The sequence below is a fragment of the Salmo trutta genome, chromosome 6, assembly GCF_901001165.1.
Source record: "Salmo trutta chromosome 6, fSalTru1.1, whole genome shotgun sequence".
Taxonomy (NCBI): Eukaryota; Metazoa; Chordata; class Actinopteri; order Salmoniformes; family Salmonidae; genus Salmo; species Salmo trutta.
Genome location: NC_042962.1, coordinates 12,870,445 through 12,890,964, shown reverse-complemented (window position 1 = coordinate 12,890,964; position 20,520 = coordinate 12,870,445). Strand labels below are relative to the sequence as shown.

General features: G+C 45.3%; 1 protein-coding gene across 3 annotated transcripts; it reads left to right on the top strand.

The window, feature by feature from the left end:
- The first annotated feature begins 461 nt into the window (after positions 1 to 461).
- On the top strand, positions 462 to 20,487 carry LOC115195442 (la-related protein 4B). Of its 3 annotated transcripts, none has more exons than XM_029755285.1 (17): positions 462 to 658; positions 6,848 to 6,990; positions 11,336 to 11,477; positions 11,605 to 11,733; positions 11,820 to 11,868; positions 11,965 to 12,101; positions 15,478 to 15,581; positions 16,217 to 16,327; positions 17,481 to 17,534; positions 17,619 to 17,822; positions 17,920 to 17,996; positions 18,185 to 18,403; positions 18,628 to 18,673; positions 18,891 to 19,038; positions 19,111 to 19,208; positions 19,322 to 19,421; positions 19,645 to 20,487. In XM_029755285.1, the coding sequence occupies exons 2-14, from the start codon at positions 6,898 to 6,900 to the stop codon at positions 18,951 to 18,953; spliced, it is 1,428 nt and encodes a 475-aa protein (XP_029611145.1). In that variant the 5' UTR covers positions 462 to 658; positions 6,848 to 6,897; the 3' UTR covers positions 18,954 to 19,038; positions 19,111 to 19,208; positions 19,322 to 19,421; positions 19,645 to 20,487. The 3 variants fall into 3 exon arrangements, with proteins under 3 accessions (XP_029611145.1, XP_029611144.1, XP_029611143.1); XM_029755284.1 differs by having other exon boundaries at positions 6,831 to 6,990; XM_029755283.1 differs by lacking the exons at positions 462 to 658; positions 6,848 to 6,990 and adding an exon at positions 9,906 to 11,137.
- Positions 20,488 to 20,520: the final 33 nt, after the last annotated feature.

Below are 20,520 nucleotides of genomic sequence, written 5' to 3'. Positions count from 1 at the left end.
GCTTTATCACTATAACTGTTGAGTGATTTATGTTTTTTCGTTTCATTTTATGAATGGTGTATCTTATTATGTCAGTCATGTACTGTATGTCATTTATATTAATTATTCAAACCTCTCTTATCAGCCAACATTCCAGACAGCACCTGTGACCTGCCATAGGCAGCAGATCCGACCATTAGCACTCGTTCATTCTTCTCTGTGTAACAATTGGGATAATGGGCCAATTCGGAGTACAATGTATTTCTGCTCCTGGATTGGGATACGTTTTCCGAGCCATATCTCGCGCCGGCTCCGTGGTGTTTTAATCTACACAGGAAGACTGTCTGACCAGCTGTAAACAAGCGAGTCAGATCTGCTGGCTACACCTGAAAATAATGCAAAGAAGTTCAGAGATTTTTTTCGTGTAAATGTTTTCTAATTTAAACAAACATTTTTCAAATTCTTCAGATTTTTCGTTAACACAAACCTAACCTTTAAAAATAATATATATATTTTTTTGGTCTCGGTAGGCTGTTGGTGTCCATGGTTACTGAAAAGTTTTGTTTACATGTCATTTTGGAGGAGGTAGACTTGACGGGCGGGCGGTGTGAAAAGCAACACACACGGCTAAACTAGCTAACATCGTATGCAGAGGAGAATATTAGCCAACATTGGCCAGGTGAGTTGCTTTGCCTATGTAACGTTAGTTAGCAAAGCAAACTGTTTCAATACGTTATTGGTCAATGACTGTGAAAGTTAACGTTACTTAATACATCATTGTAATTCTCACCATATGTTTGGAACCGATCAACGAAACTTGTCCCTGCTGGTTTATTTTGTTACTGTAATTAGCTACGTTATATTGCTTGTTGGGTGCGCACCTATCTAGCTAACTTTCCCAGAATAAGCAACGGCCACTGGGAACTGACATTCGCTAACGGTGACTAACTAGCTAGGTTTGTTAGTCAATGTGGACAGTAAGTAGGTGCCGCTAGTTAGCTAACGTCAGCTGTTTTCGCTTCAGGGCCAATCAGGGGTGTAATCATTAGTCCAAACCGTTGCAAAATTGCATAAATACAGCTGCTATATGTCACTCCACGTTTCGTTCCGGTTGCTTCCGTTTTCGAAACGTTTTGCAACATATTCGGCGTAATGAATACGCCCCAGGTGAATGAGTCATGTGCTGGCAAGTGGCAGCTCACCATTAGCTAAAGCTGGCATGTTGTCGACCTGTATTTTTCAAAGTTAACTTTAGCTAGCTAGTCATCTTGTGTAGGCTAGTCACAAAAATTCCCTCGCCCAAATGATATGTATTAGTCAAACTAGTGCTCTATTCAATCCGCATCACGGAAAATCTGCTTTACAGCGTGATTGAAACTTGAATGCAATGTTGCTGCTTTAGCGGAGACTACATTCACGTTAAACGCATATTTCGGTTCAATCGTAAATTACTTACAATTTCTATCGCGGAATCTGAGCCCTTAGTCCAAATTGACATGAATGCTCTCACAAAGCCAACTGTGTCACTGACTGATCTTTCAAAATCTGTCTGCAAATGTGGTGCAACAAGCTTCATAGGCAGGCAACTAACTGTACGTTTCTCATTTCCCGGTACAGAGTTCATAGTCAGCTGTCAGTGTCTCTGGTAACTTGCAGTCAGATGTCCAGAGCCTGCATTGGTTAAGCACATTCTCTTCTCTATTCATACTGAACAAAAATAGATTTTAAAAGGTTCAAAGACTTTACTGAGTTACAGTTAATATAAGGAAATCAGTCAATTGAAATAAATTCATTAGGCCCTAATCAATGGATTTCACATGACTGGGCAGGAGTGCAGCCCACCCACTGGGGAGCCAGGCATAGCCAATCAGAATGAGTTTTTCAACACAAGAGCTTTATTACAGAAATAAATACTCCTCAGCACTCCCTCAGACGATCCCGCAGGTGAAGAAGCTGGATGTGGAGGTCCTGGGCTGGCGTGGTTACACGTGGTCTTCGGTTGTGAGGCTAGTTGAACGTACTGCCAAATTCTCTAAAATGACGTTGGAGGCGGCTTATGGTAGAGAAATTAACATTAAATTATCTGGCAACAGCTCTGGTGGGCATTCTTGCAGTTAGCATGCCAATTGCACTTTCCCTCAACTTGGGACAATCTGTGGCATTGTTGTGACAAGTTACCTTTTATTGTTCCCAGCACAAGGTGCACCTGTGTAATGATCATGCTGTGTAATCAGCTTCTTGATATGCCACACCTGTCAGGTGGATGGATTATCTTGGCAAAGAAAAAATGCTCACTAGCAGGGATGTAGACAAATTTCAGAGAAATAAGATTTTTGTGCGTATGGAACATTTCTGGGATTTTTATTTCAGCTCATGGGACCAACACTTTACATGTTGCGTTTATACTTTTGTTCCACACACACACAGTATCAGGCAAAGGTTTGGACACACCTACTCATTTTTTTTTACTATTTTCTACATTGTAGAATAATAGTGAATACATCAAAACTATGAAATTACACATATGAAATCATGTAGTAACCAAAAAAAAGTGTTAAACAAATCAAAATATTTTAAATATTTCAAAGTAGCCACCCTTTGCCTTGATGACAGCTTTGCACACTCTTGGCATTCTCTCAACCAGCATCACCTGTAATTATTTTCTAACAGTCTTGAAGGAGTTCCCACATAAGAAAAACCCTTGAATGAGTAGGTGTGTCCAAACTTTTGACTGGTACTGTATTGATTCTACACACAATACCCCATAATGACAAAGCAAAAACAGGTTTTATAATTTTTTGCAAAAACATTTACATAAGTATTCAGACCCTTTACTCAGTACTTTGTTGAAGAACCTTTGGCAGCGATTACAGCCTCGAGTCTTATTGTGTATGACGTTACAAGCTTGGCACACTTGTATTGGGAAGTTTCTCCCATTCTTCTCTGCAGATTCTCTCAAGCTCTGTCAGGTTGGATCGGGAGCGTCACTGCACAGCTATTTTCAGGTCTCCAGAGATGTTCGATCGGAAGTCCGGGTTCTGGCTGGGCACCTTAAGGACATTCAGAGACTTGTCCCGAAGCCACTCCTGAATTGTCTTGCCTGTGTGCTTAGGGTCGTTGTACCTTTGGAAGGTGAACCTTCTTGGGGACCTTCAATGCTGCAGAAATGTTTTGGTACCCTTCCCCAGATCTGTGCTTCGACACAATCCTGTTTCAGGGCTCTATGGACAATTCCTTTGACCTCATGGCTTGGTTTTTGCTCTGGCATGCACTGTCAACTGTTGGACCTTATATAGACAGGTGTGTGCCTTTCCAAATCATGTCCAATCAATTTAATTTACCACAGGTGGACTTCAATCAAGTTGTAGAAACATCTCAAGGATGATCAATGGAAACAAGATGTACCTGAGCTCAATTTCGATTCTCATAGCAAAGGGTCTGAATTAGAGGTCGAGCGATTATGATTTTTCAACGCCGATACCGATTATTGGAGGACCAAAAAACCCGATACCGATTAATCGGCCAATTTTTACATGTTTGTAATAATGACAATTACAACAGTACTGAATGAACAATAAACACTTTTATTTTAACTTAAAATAATACAGCAATAAAATCAATTTAGTCTCAAATAAATAATGAAACATGTTCAATTTGGTTTAAATAATGCAAAAACAAGGTGTTGGAGAAGAAAGTAAAAGTGCAATATGTGCCATGTAAAAAAGCTAACGTTTAAGTTCCTTGCTCAGAACATGAGAACATATGAAAGCTGGTGGTTCCTTTTAACATGAGTCTTCAATATTCCCAGGTAAGAAGTTTTAGGTTGTAGTTATTATAGGACTATTTCTCTCTCTTCCATTTATATTTCATATACCTTTGACTATTGGATGTTCTAATAGGCACTTTAGTATTGCCAGCCTAATCTCGGGAGTTGATAGGCTTGAAGTCATAAACAGCGCAATGCTTGAAGCATTGCGAAGAGCTGCTGGCAAACGCAGTAAAGTGCTGTTTGAATGAATGCTTACGAGCCTGCTGCTGCCTACCACCGCTCAGTCAGACTGCTCTATCAAATCATAGACTTAATTATAATATAATAACACACAGAAATACGAGCCTTAGGTCATTAATATGGTCAAATCCGGAAACTATCATTTCGAAAACAAAACGTTTATTTTTTCAGTGAAATACGGAACCGTTCCGTATTTTATCTAAAGGTGGCATCCATAAGACTAAATATTGCTGTTACATTGCACAACCTTCAATGTTATGTCATAATTACATAGAATTCTGGCAAATTAGTTCGCAACGAGCCAGGCGGCCCAAACTGTTGCATATACCCTGACTCTGCGTGCAATGAACACAAGAGAAGTGACACAATTTCCCTAGTTTAATATTGCCTGCTAACCTGAATTTCTTTTAACTAAATATGCAGGTTTAAAAATAAATACTTCTGTGTATTGATTTTAAGAAAGGCATTGATGTTTATGGTTAGGTACATTCGTGCAACGATTGTGCTTTTTTCACAAATGCGCTTTTGTTAAATCATCCCCCGTTTCGTGAAGTTGGCTGTCTTTGTTAGGAAGAAATAGTCTTCACACAGTTCGCAACGAGCCAGGCGGCCCAAACGGCTGCATATACCCTGACTCTGTTGCACAGAACGCAAGAGAAGTGACACAATTTCCCTAGTTAAAAGAAATTCATGTTAGCTGGCAATAGTAACTAAATATGTAGGTTTAAAAATATATACTTGTGTATTGATTTTAAGAAAGGCGTTGATGTTTGTGGTTAGGTACACATTGGTGCAACGACAGTGCTTTTTGCGCTTGTTAAATCACCCGTTTGGCTAGGTAGGCTATGATTCAATGATAAATTAACAGGCACCGCATCGATTATATGCAACGCAGGACAAGCTAGATAAACTAGTAATATCATCAACCATGTGTAGTTAACTAGTGATTATGTTAAGATTGATTGTTTTTTATTAGATAAGTTTAATGCTAGCTAGCACCTTACCTTGGCTCCTTGATGCACTCGCATAACAAGTAGTCAGCCTGCCATGCAGTCTCCTCGTGGAGTGCAATGTAATCAGCCATGATCAGTGTCCAAAAATGCAGATTACCGATTTGTTATAAAAACGTGAAATCGGCCCTAATGAATCGGCCATTCCGATTAATCAGTCGACCTCTAGTCTGAATACTTATGTAAAGAAGGAATTTCTGTTTTTATTTAATACATTTGCAAAAATTTCAAAAAAACTTTTTTCACTTTGTCAATATGGGGTGTTGTGTACATCTCTGAGGATTTTTATTTTATTTAATCCATTTTAGAATAAGGCTGTAACGTAACAAAATGGGGTCTGAATACTTTCTCGAAGGCACTGTATATACACATATAAACTCAGCAAAAAAAGAAACGTCCTCTCACTGTCAACTGCGTTTATTTTCAGCAAACTTAGCATGTGTAAATATTTGTATGAACATAAGATTCAACAACTGAGACATAAACTGAACAAGTTCCACAGACATGTGACTAACAGAAATGGAATAATGTGTCCCTGAACAAAATCAAAAGTAACAGTCAGTATCTGGTGTGGCCACCAGCTGCATTAAGTACTGCAGTGCATCTCCTCCTCATGGACTGCACCAGATTTGCCAGTTCATGCTGTGAGATGTTACCCCACTCTTCCACCAAGGCACCTGCAAGTTTCCGGACATTTCTGGGGGGAATGGCCCTAGCCCTCACCCTCCGATCCAACAGGTCCCAGACGTGCTCAATGGGATTGAGATCCGGGCTCTTCGCTGGCCATGGCAGAACACTGACATTCCTGTTTTGCAGGAAATCACGCACAGAACGAGCAGTATGGATGGTGGCATTGTCATGCTGGAGGGTCATGTCAAGATGAGCCTGCAGGAAGGGTACCACATGAGGGAGGAGAATGTCTTCCCTGTAACGCATAGCATTGAGATTGCCTGCAATGACAACAAGCTCAGTCCGATGATGAGCTTGTTGGACCCTCCACCTCCAAATCGAACCCGCTCCAGAGTACAGGTCTCGGTGTAATGCTCATTCCTTCGATGATAAACGCGAATCCGACCAGCACCCCTGGTGGGACAAAACCGCGACTCGTCAGTGAAGAGCACGTTTTGCCAGTCCTGTCTGGTCCAGTGACGGTGGGTTTGTGCCCATAGGCGACGTTGTTGCTGGTGATGTCTGGTGAGGACCTGCCTTACAACAGGCCTACAAGCCCTCAGTCCAGCCTCTCTCAGCCTATTGCAGACAGTCTGAGCACTAATGGAGGGATTGTGCATTCCTGGTGTAACTCAGGCAGTTGTTGTAGAGCATCCTGGACCTGTCTCGCAGGTGTGTTGTTCGGATGTACCAATCCTGTGCAGGTGTTGTTACACGTGGTCTGTCACTGCGAGGATGATTAGCTGTCCATCCTGTCTCCCTGTAGCGCTGTCTTAGGCGTCTCACAGTACGGACATTGCAATTTATTGCCCTGGCCACATCTGCAGTCCTCATGCCTCCTTGCTGCATTCCTAAGGCACGTTCATGCAGGGACCCTGGGCATCTTTCTTTTTGTGTTTTTCAGACTCAGTAGAAAGGCCTCTTTAGTGTCCTAAGTTTTCATAACTGTGACCTTATTTGCCTACCATCTGTAAGCTGTTAGTGTCTTAACGACTGTTCCACAGGTGCATGTTCATTAATTGTTTATGGTTCATTGAACAAGCATGGGAAACAGTGTTTAAACCCTTTACAATGAAGATCTGTGAAGTTATTTGGATTTTTACGAATTATCTTTGAAAGAAAGGGTCCTGAAAAAGGGACGTTTCTTTTTTTGCTGAGTTTAGATATATCCCCCAACCAGCTTCCCTAGTGAGCAGCAGCACACATCCCTGAGAGGAGTTCAGACGTCACATGACGTCAGACCAGGAGTCGGCCGTCCCAGCTGAGCCTCCGGTGCTGCGGGAGACGTGGTCACACCACCTGGGTCTGGAGCGTCAACACCTGGTACAGTACTGTCACTAAAGCTCTTTACTCACACACACAGCCTTTTGGGTCTGGCATAGTAGATCATATGTTTCTCAGCTATGTGACCTGACCAGTAAAAACCTCCTAGCTCTAATCATTAGATACAAGACCTACATTGCAGATTGTCACAAGGATTGTGCAGTTGTTTGTGACTTGATGTGTTGTTCAGATTGTTCATTAGTACACACACACTAGCATACATCCCATATACACCCATAACTATTTTATCCCTCCTGCTGCTCAGAGCTTCAGTGGGTATTTAGCCATAGAGTCACAGTCTAGGCATGCCTTCTGTAGTGGCTTTGCAGGGAGAGAGAGCGAGACAGTAAGTCAGCCAAATAGGCAAGAGTAAAGGCAAGGGTCACATGCTAATGGCCTGGCTCAACATGTATCTGACCAACTGGCTCAACACACTTGTGTGCCAGACGGACCAGCCAAACGGAAGATTCAGGACAGGAGAAGAAGAACAATGTCATCCAAGACAACGTGTTGACAGGCCCCATGGCGAGAGGTAGCGGAGTCGGGGGCCACTCAGTCCAGAACACTCACAGAGGAGGAACCGGCTATTATTAACGCCTCCGCAGGCCCCGGCATGGTCACACAGACCAACACACACATCGACTCCATGGAGGCAGGAGTGCCACACACACACACTGCCAAGGCCAGGGCCAGCTGTGAGAATGTTCTGTGTATGGAGGAGGGTGTGGAGAGCCAATTAAAACAGAAAATAGCAGAGAACAGCATGGAGAATTCACCTAGACAAAGGATAGAGAACACCATGCAGAACCCACCCAAACAGAAGATGAAGACATTTGAGAACCTAGCGAGACAGATGGAGAACACCATGCAGAACTCAGCCAGCCAGAGGATAGAGAACACCATGGAGAACCCACCCAAACATAGAACCCAGAAAGACAGAAAATAGTGAACACAATTGAGAGCCCAGTGAGACAGAGGATAGCAGAGAATGAAGTGCTCGGGGATACCTGGTTCAGCCGGACCCTGGACCCCGGCCAGGAAGAGACAGAGGGTTGGAGAACCCGCCTGGTCAAGACATCCCCAACCCACCACCTGTATGATGTCAGAGCTGGGGGGATTACCTCAATTTAGTGACGGATTGAGGAGGAAGACTGTGTCGTCAGGGAAACCCTGGGGCGGGATTTCAGGGCCAGAACTCAGAGCTTCTACAGCGTCTGCTCCATCGATGCATATGACCTCGACACTGACCAATCGCAGACAGCGGAACAATTATCCTTTATTCAATCACACATTGAAGAACCTACAGCTATCCAATCACATTCAGGGGAACATACAGCCTCTATCCGATCACACGCAGAAGAACCTACAGCCAATGACCAATCACACAGAGTGAAATCTGCAAACGCCTGACCTATGGCACATAACAGAACCCAAGGCTTCTGAACCCATGGCTTCTGACCAATCACAAACAGTTGAATTTACACCCATCAACCAATCACAAACATTGGAACCAGCAGCTTTTGACCAATCCTATTGTGAGCCCCCCGTGGCACCAGCTCTGCGGACCTTCTCTGGAGAAGCTATGAGGACCCTCAGGCATTACGACAGGACAGCCCCATCGCCCCCGGCGACGCCAGAACCCTGCTGTTAACTGGAGACATTACAGCTCCCGACATACTTGAGCTGACATCACACCGGGAGGAGAGAGGGTGTGGTAAGAAGAGAGGTTCTATGCCCACAGAAAAGACGGTTGACAGCAGCCAGAAAAGAGAAAATGCAAAGAGGGATTTAAACCTCCATGATACCCACAACTCTATCTCCACCCCCACAGACCCCTGCCTTCCTGACCCTACCCTTACAGATTAAAATATCCATGATGCCCACAACTCTATCTCCACCCCCACAGACCCCTGCCTTCCTGACCCTACCCTTACAGATTTAAAAATCCATGATGCCCACAACTCTATCTCCACCCCCACAGACCCCTGCCTTCCTGACCCTACCCTTACAGATTTAAATTTTCATGATGCCCACAACTCTATCCCCAACCCCACAGACCCCTGCCTTCCTGACCCTACCCTTACAGATTTAAATATTCATGATGCCCACAACTCTATCCCCACCCCCACAGACCCCTGCCTTCCTGACCCTACCCTTACAGATTTAAATATTCATGATGCCCACAACTCTATCCCCACCCCCACAGACCCCTGCCTTCCTGACCCTACCCTTACAGATTTAAATATCCATGATGCCCACAACTCTATCCCCACCCCCACAGACCCCTGCCTTCCTGACCCTACCCTTACAGAGGAGCAGCTCACACCCAGCTCTAGTCCTAGTCCCAACTCCAGCCCCCTGGTTGGGGCAGTTAATGAAGCCACGTGTGTAGAGGAGATGGAGGGGCGGGACATATACCAGACTGTCTCAGTAAGTGTGATCAGTGAGAGGAGAGATATACCAGACTGTCTCAGTAAGTGTGATCAGTGAGAGGAGAGATATACCAGACTGTCTCAGTAAGTGTGATCAGTGAGAGGAGAGATATACCAGACTGTCTCAGTAAGTGTGATCAGTGAGAGGAGAGATATACCAGACTGTCTCAGTAAGTGTGATCAGTGAGAGGAGAGATATACCAGACTGCCTCAGTAAGTGTGATCAGTGAGAGGAGAGATATACCAGGCTGTCTCAGTAAGTGTGATCAGTGAGAGGAGAGATATACCAGACTGTCTCAGTAAGTGTGATCAGTGAGAGGAGAGATATACCAGACTGTCTCAGTATGTGTGATCAGTGAGAGGAGAGATATACCAGGCTGTCTCAGTAAGTGTGATCAGTGAGAGGAGAGCTATACCAGACTGTCTCAGTAAGTGTGATCAGTGAGAGGCTGAAAGGAGACCATGCTCAGCAGGACAGTGGAGACCACACTAACAGAGGTATCACCAGTCTCCACACTCTCCTCACTATCGACAGTCTACCCAGTGTCTCTACCCATGGACTTTACTGTCTACTCATTCAAATCTGACCTTAGACCAGTGGATGTGGAACATGAAGCTGAAACAACTTGATCCGTATGATACTACTTCTGACCGCAACACCAAGCCTGACCAAAACATAACCCATGTGCATACTGGGAGACCTGATGGGGATCATGTCAAACCTCCTGGAAATAACAGGAGCCCTGCTGATGACTCAGAGCTCACTGATTGGCCAGTCCAGGCTGAGGTTATAGGGGGAAGATCTGCAGGAACAGAAAAGGAGCCGGAAACCAGTGTGGAACAGAAACACTGGCAGGAAATGGCTTCCGTCACCTGTCACCCCACCAGAGGGAGCAGCCATCTTCCTCAGGGTTGTGAGGACAGAGCCGGGTGCCCATCTTTCTCAGGACTGTGAGGAGGATGCAGAAAGCAGCCATCTCTCTGAGGAAAGAGGAGGCTCTACTCCTGTCCCTCAGGACCTGCCTGGTGAGGACACTCACTTACCGCCCTGTAAAGGTTCTTCAACCTCCTTGTCCACTTCCTCCTCTGTTGGGTCGGAGGGGAGTGATGGGAGAGTGAGTTCAGAGAGAGGAACTGAACCCACTGACTGCAGAACGCTGACAGTAGTGTAGGGACACACATTGACAGTAGTATAGGGACACACAAAGACAGTAGTGAGGGGCCCCTGACCTTTGGTTACCACGGTGATAACTGTTCTACTGTGAACTACCCTGGAGACGATGCAACAACTGCAAATTCCTATTTGCTGGCAGGTGTGCTGGGGGTGGAGCATGATCAGATTGATGTTTACACCTCCACCGTCTTACCAGATACAGTTCCTGGGTCAGAGGTCACTGCCTGTCACCACAGAGACGGGCACTGTGGGGCTTAGAGGTCAGACTGAAGAGCGGGGCATGATGGACATGGTATCAGAGCTGCTTGGGGAGGAAGTGGACCCCACCTTCTCGGGCCTCTACCCCTCTCCCTGGATGCATTTAGGGCCAGGGCTGCAAGAGGGCTGTGGAGGATGGGCCCAGGGTATGGTGCCCAGCCAGGGTGAAGGCGAGGAGGGCTATAAGGAGGAGCAGCCCCCTAGATCCATGGCCTACACCACCTGCAGCACTCTGCTGCCCCAGGACTCTTGTCTCTGGGAATGGCACCCTCACCACCAGCCTGTGAGTACTTCAGCCGTGTGTGTCTGTCAACTGTAGGGATGAGCAAACACACATCTCTATTCATGTGAGTTAAAAAGTTCTGTTCTGATCACGATTGACCCAGTTGAGACCTGTCAGGAGCAGAGTACACACACACACTATAGACGTTTTCTATTTTTCGAAGACACACTGACCTTGGGTGTGTGTGTTCCCTTACAGGAATCCACCCCGGTCTCTGAGCTGAACCCAAACGCTCAAGTATGGGCCAATCACACGCTTAGCCTGGACCCCTCAGGCTTAGTCTACACTGACGCCCTCCAATCATGGCTGGCGGTGACCAGTCACCTTGACAACCAGGAAGGTAAGCATGCGGTAGTAGAGTGAATATAAAACAACGCCTAGCCCTTAATCCAGAGGGGTCTGCTGCCTTCTTCTTTGGCTTATTTTAGTGTCTGTCTAGTAAACGTCACTACCTGATTGGTCCTCAGGGTATGAGCAGGGATATCACCTGGAGGAAGTGGGCGAGGCTCAGCTGGAACCGGGCGGTGTAGAATTTCCGGTGGTCACCATGGGAAACCCGTCAGCCAATGGCCTGGTCCAGGACAGCTGTGTCTCAGGTACCAATGTTACTGGCTGGTCAAACAAGACTGTTTATCAGATGATGTCTGATACAGACATATGTTATTAATGTTGTTGCTTCCAGAGGAGCTCATGGCGCAGCTGAAGACCTCACTGGAGTCCTGTCTGTCACGGTACGTCTGTGTGATTGGTCAATGGGCAGCGAGGGTCGTTTCTGATTGGTCAGTGGACAGTAAGGTTTGTTTTCTGATTGACTGATGTCCCCTCAGGGAGAACCTGGCCAATGACCTCTACCTCGTCTCCCAGATGGACAGTGACCAGTACGTTCCCATAGCAACGCTTGCCAACCTCGACCACATCAAGAAGCTCAGCACGGACTTGGAGCTCATCTCTGACGTCCTCAAGTGTGAGTTAACTTAAGTTTTTGTGTGTGTGTACACCAACGGTCAAAAGTTTTAGAACACCTACTCATTCAAGGGTTTTTCTTTATTTTTACTATTTTCTATAATGTGGAATAATAGTGAAGACATCAAAACTATGAAATAACACATATGGAATCTGTAGTAACAAAGTGTTAAACAAATAAAATACATTTTAGATTGAGATTCTTCAAATAGGCTCCCTTTGCCTTGATGACAGCTTTGCAACCTCTTGGCATTCTCTCAACCAGCTTCACCTGGAATGCTTTTCCAACAGTCTTGAAGGAGTTCCCACATATACTGAGCACTTGTTGGCTGCTTTTTCTTCACTCTGCGGTTCGACTCATCCCAAACCATCTCAATTTGGTTGTGGTCGGGGGACTGTGGAGGCCAGGTCATCTGATGCAGCACTCTCCTTCTTGGTAAAATAGCTCTTACACAGGCTGGAGGTGTGTTGGGTCATTGATAGTCCCACTATGCCCAAACCAGATGGGATGGCGTATCGTTGCAGAATGCTATGGTAGCCATGCTGGTTAAGTGTGCCTTGAATTCTAAATAAATCACAGACAGTGTCACCAGCAAAGCACCCCCACACCATAACACCTCCTCCATGCTTTACGGTGGGAAATGCACATATGGAGATCATCCGTTCACCTACTCTGCGTCTCACAAAGAAACAGAGGTTGGAACCAAAAATCTCCAATTTGGACTCTGGACCAAAGGACACATTTCTACCGGTCTAGTTTCCATTGCTCGTGTTTCTTGGCCCAAGCAAGTCTCTTCTTATTATTGGTGTCCTTTTAGTAGTGATTCCTTTGCAGCAATTCGACCATGAAGTCCTGATTCACGCAGTCTCCTCTGAACAGTTGATGTTGAGATGTGTCTGTTACTTGAACTCTGTGAAGCATTTATTTGGGCTGCAATTTCTGATGCTGGTAACTCTAATGAACTTATCCTCTGCAGCAGAGGTAACTCTGGGTGTTCCATTCCTGTGGCGGTCCTCATGAGAACCAGTTTCATCACAGCGCTTGATGGTTTTTGCGACTGCAATTTTTCTGTATTGACTGATCTTCATGTCTTAAATTAATGATGGACTGTTGTTTCTCTTTGCTTTTTTGAGCTGTTCTTGCCATAATATGGACTTGGTCTTTTACCAAATAGGGCCATCTTCTGTATACCCCCCTACATTTTCACAACACAACTGATTGGCTCAAACACATTAGGAAGGAAAGAAATTCCACAAATGTGCTTTTAAGAAGGCACACCTGTTAATTGAAATGCATTCCGGGTGACTACCTCATGAAGCTGGTTGAGAGAATGCCAAGAGTGTGCAAAGCTGTCATCGAGGCGAAGGGTGGCTATTTGAATAATCTCAAATATAAAATATGTTTTGATTTGTTTAACACTTTTTTGGTTACTACAGATTCCATATGTGTTATTTCATAGTTTTGATGTCCTACCTATTATTCTACAATGTAGAAAATAATAAAAATAAAGAAAAACCCTTGAATGTGTAGGTGTTCTAAAACTTTTGACCGGTAGTGTATGTATGTTGGTTAGTTGTTGTATTGTATACATCAGGTATTCTCAAACTGGGGTACGCGCAATGCCGTCGGGGGTATGCCAAATAAAAATGTGATTCACATAAAAAAATGTTAAAAAGTCAAACAGTCCATTTATATTTTCCAACGGGGCTATATTTGGGCGAGGTTTTTTTGTCGCCTGAGTAGCCTTGTTTCACTGCCAAAAATAAAATTAAACCATCTAGTGTTAAGCGAAATAACAACACAATGTCAAATACAGGTAGCCTAGTCAAATAATTAACATCCAATCACATTAACCGTTACTCTCTCATGGAAATTCCACTAACGGGCCGTATGTAGCCAAAAGTAGCTTCTGCTCACGTTGGTATCTGTACTGATGGTACAAAAGCCATGACAGGGAGACATAGTGGAGTGGAAACAGTTGCTCCCGATGCCACTTGGGTACACTGCAGCATCCACAGAGAGGCTCTTGCTGCCAAGGGAATGCCTGACAGCTTGAAAGACGTTTTGGACACTACAGTGAAAATTGTTAACTTTGTTAAAGCAAGTTCCCTGAACTCTTGTGTATTTTCTGCACTATGCAATGATATGGGCAGCGACTATGTAACGCTTTTACAACATACAGAAGTGCGCTGGCTAGAAAAGTATTGACACGTTTTTTTTAAATGAGAGACGAGCTTAAATTTTTCTTTACTGACCAAAATGTTCACTTGTCTGACCGCTTGCATGATGACGAGTTTCTCACACGACTGGCCCATCTGGGTGATGTTTTTTCTCGCCTGAATTATCTGAATCTAGGATTACAGGGACTCTCCGCAACTATAATCAATGTGCGGGACAAAATTGAGGCTATGAATAAGAAGTTGGAACTCTTTTCTGTCTGCATTAACAAGGACAACACACAGGTCTTTCCATCATTGTGTGATTTTTTTTTTGTGTGCAAATGAACTCAAGCTTACGGACAATGTCAAATGTGATATAGCGAAGCACCTGAGTGAGCTGGGTGCACTATTACACAGGTACTTTCCTGAAACGGACGACACAAACAACTGGATTCTCGTTATCCCTTTCATGCCCTGCCTCCAGTCCACTTACCGATATCTGAACAAGAGAGCCTCATCGAAATTGCAACAAGCGGTTCTGTGAAAATGTAATTTAATCAGAAGCCACTGCCAGATTTCTGGATAGGGCTGCGCTCAGAGTATCCTGCCTTGGCAAATCTCGCTGTTAAGACACTGATGCCCTTTGCAACCACGTACCTATGTGAGAGTGGGTTCTCGGCCCTCACTAGCATAACTAAATACAGGCAGACTGTGTGGAAAATGATTTAAATCTGAGACTCTCTCCAATACAACCCAACATTGCAGAGTTATGTGCATCCTTTCAAGCACACCCTTCTCATTAACCTGTGGTAAGTTATTCACAATTGTCGATGAACAAATAAGGTTTTATATGTAAGATGGCTAAATAAAGAACAAGATTATTGATTATTATTATTTGTACCCTGGTTCTATAAGAGCTCTTTGTCGCTTCCCATGAGCCGGGTTGCGACGACAACTCACACTCATTCTTATGTTTAATAAATGTATTGTGTATTGTGTGTGTGTGTGTGTGTGTGTGTGTGTGTGTGTGTGTGGCAGGCTTAAAATGATGGCAAAAAAACAACCCTGGTGCTAGAGGGGGTACGTAGCTGGAGGTTGAATGTTTGAAGGGGTACGGGACTGTGAAATGTTTGGGAACCACTGGTATACCTGATTGGGTAAGATGTTTACTTGGCGGGAGGGCGCTGACCGTGTCCTCTCTCCTGATTGGCTCGTAGCATTGCCACTGGTGGAGGTGGCAGAATGTGGACAGAAGGTACGGCCAAATCAGGGTCGCTGTATCGTCATCCTCCGAGAGGTCCCAGAGACCACACCCCCAGAGGTAAGAATTTGTTGTTTTTAAACAACTAATTGACTGACATCGGTTCAATTCTTTTGAATTCCATTTAGTTATGTTTTTTTCTGAGCTCAATGCTCAGTTTCTCTAGAAATACATCAGGGGTGTGTTCAGTTTGCTGGAATGTTTGCTATGTTGTGACACGTTTCCCTAAAACATTCTCGAAAAGATTTTGAGGTACGTTTGCTCCGTTCGGTGGGTGTGGCTTAAAACAATGAGTGACGTATTTAAAGGGCAGAGGTGCATTTTGAAGCCACAACCCAGCCCCTCCCCGTTTTTCAACTTGACGTTCAGTACAGTACAGCATTCGTTCAATTGAACGTTCTAGTATGTTTTTATCATGGTACTTTTATTAATTGTTTTATTCTGTGTTGTTACAGCATTCAACCCACAGTGCATTTAATGTCCCAAAAGAATATCCAAAATTGAAAAACGTGATGATAATTTTTTACAATTATCGAACTGAAAACAAACTGACCTCATAAAGCACTAATGGCTCAGCATTAACTGTAAGAAACCTCTGTCTGTCTCTCTGTCTGGCTGGCTGTCTGTCTGTCTGTCTGTCGGTCGGTCGGTCGGACGGACGGACATTGTGTGTGTTTATCTTGTTGAACCACCAGGAGGTAAAGGCTCTGTTTGCATGTGAGAGCCTCCCCAGGATCCAGAGCTGTGAGTTTGCCCAGAACGACAACTGGTTCATCACCTTCCACAGTGAGGCTGACGCTCAACAGGTACTGCTTGGAGACTGAGGTTAAGGGGGTTAATGAACAGCTGGGAGAGACAGAGACTGGGGTTAGGGGGGTTAACGACAGGTAGGAGAGACTGGGGTTAGGGGGGTTAACGACAGGTAGGAGAGACTGGGGTTAGGGGGGTTAACGACAGGTAGGAGGGACTGGGGTTAGGGGGTTAACGACAGGTAGGAGAGACTGGGGTTAGGGGCTTAACGACAGGTAGGAGGGACTGGGGTTAGGGGGGTTAACGACAGGTAGGAGAGACTGGGGTTAGGGGGGTTAACGACAGGTAGGAGAGACTGGGTTAGGGGGGTTAACGACAGGTAGGAGAGACTGGGGTTAGGGGGGTTAACGACAGGTAGGAGAGACTGGGGTTAGGGGGGGTTAACGACAGGTAGGAGAGACTGGGGTTAGGGGGGGTTAACGACAGGTAGTAGAGACTGGGGTTAGAGGGGTTAACGACAGGTAGGAGAGACTGGGGTTAGGGGGGTTAATGACAGGTAGGAGGGACTGGGGTTAGGGGGGTTAACGACAGGTAGGAGGGACTGGGGTTAGGGGGGTTAACGACAGGTAGGAGGGACTGGGGTTAGGGGGGGTTAACGACAGGTAGGAGAGACTGGGGTTAGGGGGGTTAACGACAGGTAGGAGAGACTGGGGTTAGGGGGGTTAACGACAGGTAGGAGAGACTGGGGTTAGGGGGGTTAACGACAGGTAGGAGAGACTGGGGTTAGGGGGGGGTTAACGACAGGTAGGAGAGACTGGGGTTAGGGGGGGTTAACGACAGGTAGGAGAGACTGGGGTTAGGGGGGGTTAACGACAGGCAGGAGGGACTGGGGTTAGGGGGGTTAACGACAGGTAGGAGAGGGATTGATCCTCTAGACATTCATGCACATTTCATTGAGCTGCAGATTTCATTCACTTTAAATGGTTTGAACTTTGGATGTCAACATGAGGAGGAGACAATACACTCACCTCCCGGACAATTACTGGAACCGCTGATTAGCCGTTAAGTAAAGTAGCTGTGAAAGCTAATTTAAGTTGGACTATCCTGTTACTCTGTGTGTGTGTGTGTGTGTGTGTGTGTGTGTGTGTGTGTGTGTGTGTGTGTGTGTGTGTGTGTGTGTGTGTGTGTGTGTGTGTGTGTGTGTTCCAGGCGTTCCAGTACCTAAGAGAGGAGGTAAGGACGTTCCAGGGGAAACCCATCAAGGTGAGTGTAGGCTCCTTTACTAAACAGTACTTTTCCATGCAAGTGGCAATCACATGATAAAAGATTGGTTAATTCATTCATTAGGCGCGAATCAAGGCCAAAGTGATGGCAGTCACATCTTACGCGCCAAAGAATGGCTACAGGCCCTGCCCAATGGAGCCCTGCACCAATCAGCAGCCTTACAGCCCATTCTACGCCCAGCCCACTTTCCAGCAGCCCCTCCCACAGCTCTACACAATGACCAATCAGAGCTTGGCTGCCATGGCCGGATACACAGACCCTGTCATGGTGAGGTGGAAAATACACATACACACGCAGGCACAAAATCTATCATGCAGGCACAAGCGTTCTCTCTCCCTGGTGTCATTGTTGTTCTGTCCAGCAGATGGCGTCATTCTCTGGCTTCATGGATGGCTTCCCAGGATTTCCCAGCTTCAAGCTATCCCCCTCACACAGACACAGGTACTACACTCCTCACTCACGTTCTCATTCTGGAGAGACATCTCTCTCCTTCTCCCAAGCTATCATTCTCTTGCCCTCTCTCTTCTTGTCTCTCTCCCTTTCTGTGTTTTGCTTGACGATGGAAGCATGTTTGTAGTTACGTTGTGATGACGTGATTTTTGACATCTGTGTTTCCCTCTCTCCTCCAGTAGGGGGCAGCGAGACCAGAGGTGGTGGTCTGGCGACAGGGGGCCGGGCCTTCTGGATGATCCCCCCTTCTTCCCGGAGGGTGGACCAATAGGATGCGTCCCTGGCCCCCCCAGGCAGGGTCGGCCACGGTTACCAGGCAACAGGCGTAGGGATGGAGAAGGGGGTCGACGTGGAGGGAGAGGGGGGTCAGGGTCCTCCCCCAGCACTGACAGAGGAAGGTAGTGACCTCTAACCTCCAGCCCTTAGAGACGGGTCTCTTCCTGATCACTCATTTTCATTAGAGACTAAAAGGGAGAGACATTTTTTTTAGGTACCACCTGAACTGAAGAAGATTATGTCTCTCTCTCTCTCTCTCTCTCTCTCTCTCTCTCTCTCTCTCTCTCTCTCTCTCTCTCTCTCTCTCTCTCTCTCTCTCTCTCTCTCTCTCTCTCTCTCTCTGAAGGAGAGGTCCCATTGGTCAGAGGAGAAGAAGAGATGACAAGTACTCTGTAAGTACTTAAAGATGTGTTTATAAAGGTTTTGTATCATTTCAGCCAGTAGTTTTGATAGTAGTACTCACGAACCAAAACGGGACCCTGAAAATGTTGAACAAGTTGTGTTTTCTGCAATGATCTGTTACAAATTCATATATGTACTGGATATGTACTGTATGTCTGTGTGCATATAAACCTGTTTATAAGTGTGTGTGTGTGTGTGTGTGTTTAGAGAGGGCCCCCCCCAGTCGCCCCCCCGCTCCTTGTCTCCCAGTCTGGAACTCGGCCCCAATAGCTTCCCCCCACTTCCCCTGGCTACAGCTTCTACAGCAACAGTTACCACAGCAACCAGCAACCACAAGGCAACCAGCAACCACAAGGTAACCAAGAGTCACACAAACACACTCAGACACTCCCTCTACTTTCTTGTAAGGTTGTTTTTCTTGTTCCAGAGTCCAGTTAGAGGCAGCAGTACCAGCGAACCAACCACTGTGACTTCACAAGACCTCCAGCCTATCACAGCATTGCCTCAGAAAACCCTGCCCCTAGAGTGAGTATATTCTCCTTCCGTTCACAATGTGTTTTGTATGATTACTTTAGGGAAGAAAGTTAGACTTGATTTTGTTTGTGTTGTGTTATATGGTGGTTGTTGCTGTCCCACAGGAAGCTAAAGGAAACTGTAGCGTCTCCCAAGAGAACCACAGCAGCTCGTCCGACCGCGAAAGAACCGCTTCAGACCACGAAGGGGAACAGACCAGCAGCGGTGAGACGACTCACAGACTACAGAGACAAACTGGTTAATAGTTGTTTTTTTGAAATGGTGAAGTTGAATGTACCACAGCATGGCTACATCTCAATAGTCTAAAATGGTTTTCTCACCTCATCAGTGCAGAGGAAGGAGAAGAGACTATTGAGATGCAGTCATCTGTCTACCAGAGAAGTAGTGTATGCTGGGTACTGACCGGTCCTGTGTTGTGAATGGTTAGGAGTCCAAGAAGCCAAGCTACGCTGAGATCTGCCAGCGGATACAAGCTAATCAGATGCTCACCGCAAAGGCTACTGACCACACCCCCTTGGGGACGGAGCTTGTCCCAGCCTATCCTGCGCAGGCGCCTGACCCGGCCCAGTTGTCACGGTGACCAGAGTGAGATAGTTACTTTGGGTTGGGGAGAGAAGGGGAAGAAGTTCTTCAAGCCAAAGAAAAAAAATGGAAAAGTTGTAGCATTGTTGTTTCTCTCTGCTGTCTGTCCGTCTGACTTGACGGACCTTTCTGACTTTCTGAAATCTTTATGTTTTGATATTGATTGATTTTCTTTTGATTAATATTGATCAGTATTTAGAGGATTGGACATCAGATTGCTGTATTAATTCTAGTCGTAACATTTAGAGTAACTACGAACAGCCAGACGCTGAGTGACAAGAAGCTAAAGCACTGATATCATATAACATTTTGTTTCTGCATGAGTTTTAGATGTCATTTATTTTATGTTAGATGGAATTCCTTTTGTGTTGACTGGGGGAGGGGGAGTCTCTTACAGTCAGGCGTTAAGAAGAGGAACTACTCTGGTTGATATTGAGAAGTTTACATACAGATACAACATTGTTAGAGTTACTTGAGTTAACAACTTGATTTGGAATCAGGGGTGGTGGGAGGTAAATCGTTTTCAGTTCAGATTTCCTGTGTTTGAGAGAGATTAAGTTTGTAAATGTGGGTATTAGATACAGAATTGAGGCATGATTTAAAAAGGTGAATGTTTTTTTTTCTGTACAGATGTAAATAATTTGACTGTTATTAAACAATTGCCTTAATAATAAACAGTAAACATATATTTTCGCATAGTAATTTATTCCCTGTTACTTAC